This window comes from Oryza glaberrima, chromosome 5 (assembly GCF_000147395.1).
Source record: "Oryza glaberrima chromosome 5, OglaRS2, whole genome shotgun sequence".
NCBI lineage: Eukaryota > Viridiplantae > Streptophyta > Magnoliopsida > Poales > Poaceae > Oryza > Oryza glaberrima.
This window is the reverse complement of record NC_068330.1, coordinates 23,095,108-23,102,045: the sequence shown is the minus strand read 5'-3', so window position 1 is coordinate 23,102,045 and position 6,938 is coordinate 23,095,108. Positions and strand designations below refer to the sequence as shown.

The 6,938-nt window shown below is 45.9% G+C and overlaps 1 protein-coding gene across 1 annotated transcript; it reads right to left on the bottom strand.

Moving 5' to 3' along the window:
* Window positions 1-949: 949 nt before the first annotated feature.
* On the bottom strand, window positions 950-6,490 carry LOC127774750 (protein STICHEL-like 4). Its single transcript, XM_052301040.1, has 6 exons — window positions 4,563-6,490; window positions 3,906-4,125; window positions 3,091-3,600; window positions 1,861-2,464; window positions 1,519-1,579; window positions 950-1,298 (listed from the first exon to the last, which is right to left on the bottom strand). Exons 1-6 carry the CDS (start codon window positions 6,324-6,326, stop codon window positions 1,206-1,208), a joined length of 3,252 nt encoding a protein of 1,083 aa, XP_052157000.1. The 5' UTR covers window positions 6,327-6,490; the 3' UTR covers window positions 950-1,205.
* Window positions 6,491-6,938: the final 448 nt, after the last annotated feature.

Here is a 6,938-nt window from a genome sequence, read left to right as displayed (position 1 = left end):
TCCAAACTTATGTATTGACCTCCTATTAAAAGGACTTAGCAAATTTCACCATGAATTCACCATCGCTGATGAAAAGGAACGAATGCTAGCCGGTCATTGCTGAAGAGGTGCCATACCTTTATGTACGGTGTTTCCTTCAGAGAAAAGGCCAGCAACTGCATGCTCTCGAATAGAGGAAGATCCAAATATCCAATGGAATGTACCCTGTAGCAGTACCATCATCTCAATTCAAACCATGAGAACAATTTGAGCTCGTGGTTGCCGAGGGCCAACGCAAAGCTTAGAATCACAATCACTGATCTACTGAAGATCAAGAAAGGCAGGTTGCTTTTAGTAGTAGATAGGCATGCAGATGAGCGACAGGGAGGACCATTGCTGGAGCACAATATTCCAAAGGAAACCTGAAAGAGAGATCAAGAGATGGTGCATCGGCAAATAAAGGTTCATGGCTCGGTTGATCCTCTCGAATAGTCCTCGTTCTGCCAAGGAGCATATGCCATCTTAGATCCATATCTCGAGGCCGATGGCGAGCTATATAAGCGAGGTCAAGGCACAACCATGTTCTTCCAAGAGAGCTTGCAGCACAAAAAAAAAGAAAAAAAAAAAGGTTCTTCCAAGAGAGCTTCAAAATTCAGAAATGTTAAGGTTCAGGATTTCAGATTCAGCCACAGTATGCAGTGTGCGACCGGCGAATTACAGGGCGGTTTCTCCTTTGGCACGTACGGAGGCAAGGCATGCGGTGAAAAATCTCTAGCTAGCCATGCGTGCCAAAGGAGAATTGCCCTGCGATTCACCAACACAGCCATGCAGTTCTCGTCCCATAATGCAATCTCATTTCGCAATGCATGTTCAGAACTTCACATTAGCTCGCTTTTGTCACTGAATATGATAATAATGGACTGCCTTGCTGCAGGTTTACTCAGGATGGTTCTCACAGCAGGCAATCGCTCCTGCAGTTGCTCTGCATGATTAGAAATAGGACAAATAGGGTTTATTGATATGGTTAAGAGCAAGAGTCGCTGGCTTCAAATATTTCTTGGAGAATAATTAAGACTTGTGACATTTCTTTTCTCTCTTCTACATGCATGTCAAAAAAACGATATACAGAAGAATCTACTCGCCTACAGATCGCTACAGTTACATGAAATAAATTATGCATATAAGTTAGCTACATGTAAAATCTAGGGGTTCTCAGCGTCAATGTTTCATCTTGGAGACTTAGTTGAAATACACTTTCCACAAAAGGCAAGTCTTGATAGAGCCCGTGATCTTCGTGTCCTCATCTTCAATACAGAGAGCTGCAGTGAAAATGGTCAGCATGTGTGAGAAAAGATCACCGCATACAGAGGAATTATGAGAAAACAGGATTAGCATATTATCATCAATTGATCAGCAACAAATGTTATATGCCATATAACATACAGCAGCTGTTCTTTTAGTACTAAACTGAGTATTGCTAAAGAATACCCTTTTACAAAGTACTTTTGTTTCTATTTGGCATATGTTTATTAGCATTACCTTTCGTCTAGTAGTGCTTGAAGCCTTCCAACAAAGTAAACTCGACTTAGGCTCCAATCTCCTGCAAATAGATCAATAATCCAAAATCATACCCAAGCTTCTTATATAATGTGGATGAATCCTATTTGATAGCTCTATTCATGTGGAAAATTTCTAGGATAAAATAAGACTTTGCAGCTCTAAAAATTTTTCATAAACTACTGAATATGTGCGGTGCTGTATCAAGTGCTTGTTTTAGTGCAATATTATTTTTTTTTAATTTGGGTATCATCTGTTCCCCTCCAGAGTATCTGCTGAAAAAAGTACTCCTCTAGTACAAGAGAGTAGCATAGAACTACTTACAAATTCTCTTGCTCTAGCTTCTCTGCAATCGACATAGCTTTTTGTCTAGACCAACCTCCTTGTTGTGAACAAGTTTCTGCCTTGTTAATGACATGAGCAAGAGATACCTTGCCCCTTACTATGCTGTTTTGTCGGCCATGCTCATTATTCACAACTTCTCGTCCTTGAAGAACTATGTTTTCTTTTCTGACACCGGCGCTGTTATTTGGTTCACTATGCCAGTCCACTTGAGAAGGTCCTACTTCTATAATTTCACCTTCAGTCAATATATGTGGATCTGATTGCACCCATCGTGTCTGATTTGAATTAGCACCATGGACCACGTTGTCTTTTTGAAGTCTCCTAATTAAGTTTTCACCTCTGGAAGAAGCGGAACTATGTCTAGTGAAAGACCTCCTTAATGCCACATTGGAAGTGCTATCCTCAGGATACGGTGAAATAGCTGGAACATGACCTGCCCTTGCATCATCCTTTGGTTCGTACCGGATTTCAAGTGTTATAGCAGAAGCAAGGACAGACTCAAATGCATGTAGAACTTGTTCCCTTGACCTCTCAGCTTTGGATTTATTCACACGAGAGCTGAACATTAGTTGCACAGTTGGTGCTGGAGGAAAAGAACTAAGTGTTAGAAGCAAGATATATTGGAAAATGGAAACAGTGTAGCTATTATTTCGCCAACACAATATTCTTAAAACAAAACATATTACACGTTTTCAAGGAATCTGGCATGCTTAGTTTTTTGGGGGGCTATGTGTGTCTTAATAACATCAACAAAGTTTTAAACTTGCTCTCATCAATTCTAGCATGAAAATTTAGTCACCATGTGGAGATGCATATTATTTTATTTACATGAGATATTTTATGGTCCTTGGGAGGTATGCGGTATTGAGAAATGAGAGGTAGATATATCTTATAGTATAGAAAACATGTACTATTACATGGCCTAGGCACCAAGATTGACGCATATTACTTGAACAAAGCGATTTATGGTGTTTGGAGGGTACTAGAGGTATCAGGCACCTTTACTTCAATAAATTTCAACGGTTGAGATGTTTACAGGCACACATAGCAAGCCATTCTATCTTATTGCTTGATTACTTATGAAACAGCATATTTATCCATCGCATTACTTACAACAATAATAGGTCATCCTTGGATGTATTCTGCAATGAAATTTAGACATGATATAACTAGTAATATACAGAGAATGAGCAAGAAGGAATATCTTGCCTGTGCCTAGGCTGACAGAAATCAGTCGTGCTTCTTTAGCCAGCATCTTTCTCACTGAATCTGATCGGATATGCTCTAGTACAGCCTGCCAAATCATCTCATTGTCACTTTTGCTGTATCTAGATAAATTCACTCTAGTAGCACGCGCTAATAATACATGGTTGTCTGGTGTATGTTCACCAGGTCCCTTTCCTCTCCGGGTGCCTGCCATGTTGTTGTCAGAATCAACCCCCAGATTAGCATTTCTTGGTAAACCATGAGGACCAGCATATATGTTAGTGTGATCTATAGCAGTGCTCCTTCCTATGTCCCCCTCAGGGCAGGTAAGCAGGCCCTGGTTAAAGCTTGCACTTGTGGATGAACTCGGCAGAACATATTGTTTATCAGGAGCAAGTTGAAGCAGAGCAGCTGTAAGCCACGTCATCTTATCATTAGAGACCCTCAACTGTTTTTCAGCTTCAGAGAGTGTTTTCAAGGCCTGGCGTAGTTTTTCCATGTCATCTTTTGATACTGTAATCCATATATTAAGATGTTAGATTGTGCGGAAGAAGAATGTTTAGGTAACATGAATGCTACTAAAAAAGGAGAGATCAGCGATCCACGTACTACTAGCCCAGTCAACAATGTATTCTTTCTATAAAGGAAAGGCATAAATAAAATACGTACTAGTATAGCCAGATCTATAAAAGGATAACAATACATTGGTGAGAAAAAAATGCTAGAGCATGACTTTTACAATACATGACTCATGGATGGATCAACCCAACTATAAATCCATCTGAAGAGAGTGATAAAAAGGGAGTGATATTGCTTACAGGTTGGACATTTGAAGAATTTTCTTCGAACCCTTTCCTGCGTGAATGCATAGGTGCCAGCAAGGATGTCAGTAATTATTGTGGCAAGCTGAGACATCAGGGCCAAAGGCTCAACACCTGTTTCAGTAATATCTCTTAAAGTTTTCACGGTGTTCACAGTGTCAGCAGACAGTGCCAAATCAAGCAAATCAACCAATTTATCATCAGAAACCAAGCCGACCTGTCCAAAGCAAACAATGTCCAGTTGTTATTGTCAGGTAAATTTTTAAATGAAGTATTTTATCCAATAATATAATAGCAGGTTATTTTATTGCTACTGTTAGAATTTATACAATGTTTAGTAAACAACATTTAGAATGCGCACAATGTTTAGAAAGCGAAAATTGAGTAAAAAGACTGAACTTTTCCAGAGTACTCTTTAGCCCGCCTTCATGGTCCAAGTGTCAAAATTTTGCACACGTTCAACGCTAAACTTAAGTATGTCAACCAATGCTAGAGTCCCAATAATTAAATCAATAGCATGTTTCGGAATTATAGAATTACAATAGCTTGAACAAAGAATGTTTTACTACTATCATTTAAATTCTCTCTGAAATTAGAAACCAGTAGTATACTCAATAAAGAAGAAATTTTGATAACTATTGTTGGATCACTTACAAGTTCTTGGACAAGCGACATTGAGATTCTCTGCCCAAGCAAGCTCAGCTGATCCAAAGTCATCTCTGCATCCCTCAGTGACCCATCTGACCGGGAAGCAATAAGTTTCAGGGCATCTCTATCAACATCTAGTCCTTCGCTAGTAGAAATCCACTGTAAAGTGTTGACAATGTCACACTCCTTCAGTTTGGGAAAGAAGAACTTTTGGCACCTCGACACGATTATATGTGGGAGATCAAGATTGGGGCTGATGAGGATAAAAACCACACGCCGAGGTGCACGTTCGATGACCTTCGATATGACACTCCACGTATCAGGTGGCAATGTGTTGCAATCATCTACTATAAACACCCTGTGCTGAGTTGGTACAGGTGAAAGCATCACATTATCAAGGATATCCACAATGCTGTCAAGGTCAATGTTACCAACAGGCCCAATCTCCACTAAGCTCCTACTCTTGCCCAGATTGTGTGCGATACAAGACGCACATGAATCACAGGGCCTCGGGTGCTCAGGAGAATGGCAATTCAACGCCTTTGCGAACACCCGAGCGCATGATGTCTTGCCTGTGCCGTGCGGCCCGTAGAACACATACACCAACCCAATTTTCCTCTTCAGGATGGCATTGGAGAGAGCCTGCACCACCAAGCTCTGCCCAATCATGTCCTTGAAAGTCTTGGGCGAATACTTCTGCGTGAGGCTCTGGTGCCGGCCTCGATGCGAGCCCCGTGACCTCTGCCCCGACCGTGCCTCTGATGCGAGGTCAGAATCAAGCTCACTGGTCTGATTCGAGAATATCCCGAGCTCCCCCGAGAAGCTCCTGGCAATGCCACCGATGCCATTGCGCACGCCGTCGACGAGCAGAGGCAACGAGTCTGAGTCCGAACTGGTCGAGGTCAGCCTCGCCGTGACCGGGAAATGCGGATGCGAACGCGAGCCGTCCATGTGACCGCACGAGCCTGCGGAGGTGGCGGCAATGGACCTCCGCGCCGCCGACGCCGACTTGGGGTCGGAGAGGCCGCACGAGAAGCTCCGGCCGGCCATGTCGAGGAAGGATTTGCCGCGGTGGTGGATGCGTGACCAATTCCAGGGGATGCCGCACACATTGCGCGAGTCCTGCGACGCCTGCGGCCTCTGCAGCTCCACCCCGCACTCGTCGTCGTCGTCGTCGTCGCCTCCGACGACGCCGAAGAGGTACTTGTTGCCGCAGACGGCCTCCTGCGAGCTGGAGTTCACCGAGACGGCGGCGGCGCCGTCCACGCCGCGATCTAGAGCGCCGCCGGTGGCGGACGCGGGAGCGGCGCGCCGGCCCGCGCCGCGCTTGAACCGGCGCCGCGGGCCGCGAGACGGCTTGGGCTGCGGGTTCTCCGCGAGCTGGTCGAGCAGCGTCTTGAGCGCGCCGCCGGGGCGGGAGCTGTCGTCGTGGAGGTCGTCCCCGAGCCCGACCCCGACCCCCTCGGGCTCGGCAGCGACCCTCGACGACGAGTCCACCGAGCGGCGGGTGGACGGGTCCCGCAGCGAGCGCGAGCGCTGCAGCGCGAGCAGGTCCCGCATCAGCGCGGCCGACGCCGACGCGGACGACCCCGTCGGGCTCCGCCTCCGCCCCGACGACGCGCTCCCGGCGCCGAGCCCGTGCGCGTGGTGGTGCCGCAGGTGGATGCAGTTGGTCAGGTGCGCGTGTCCCCGCATGTGGTGCTCGCCGCTGCCGCCGCCGCCGCCGCCACTCCCCATCCCCGCGGCCGCTGTCGCCGCCGGCGCCGGCATTGCGGGCGATCGATCCGGACTCCTCGCCTAAATCATCGCGTCGCGTTTCGCGGCGAGCGAGGCCAAGAGGAGGGTGGTGGGTTTGGGGGGCGTGGCCTCGGGTGGCGTCCCCGAAGTGGCCGTGCTTTCGACGTCGCGTCGCGTCCGCGACCGCGGCGTGGGGTGGGGGGAGTCGTAGGGTTCGAGCCTGCCGTTTGGCCGTTGGATGCATCTGCAGATCTGCACCCTCACGCCCGCGTGTGATTACTGTGCCGGTTCGGTAAGTTTCGGGGAGCTGAGAATGGCCAGATGATAGTCAGTTTTTAACAATATAAAAAAACTGGGGATTTTCTAGTTTCTATTTTTATTTTATTTTCTAAATTTTACAACTATATCTTTTCATAATCTGTACCAAAAGCTAAATTTTTTTGGAGGAGCTTCTGATCTCGAGAGAAGCTGCGGTAGCTAGAAGATTCCTAAACAGGCTCGAATATATTTGAGAACATAAGATTATAAGAATCTGGAAAAACTAAAGTCCTAATTTCTGATTTCCAATTCATTTTGTGAATTCTATAACTAAAGATTTTTAAAATTTGGGTGAAAATCTAGATTGTTTGGCTTATGCCAGCTAGA

Coding starts and splice junctions, on each gene's coding strand:
- LOC127774750 (XM_052301040.1), bottom strand. CDS start 6,326: ATGCCGGCGCCGGCGGCGACAGCGGCCGCGGGGATGGGGAGTGGCGGC. Junction 3,601..3,905: donor ATTCTTCAAATGTCCAACCT/GTAAGCAATATC, acceptor TATGGATTACAG/TATCAAAAGATGACATGGAA. Junction 1,580..1,860: donor AAGCTAGAGCAAGAGAATTT/GTAAGTAGTTCT, acceptor ATCTATTTGCAG/GAGATTGGAGCCTAAGTCGA.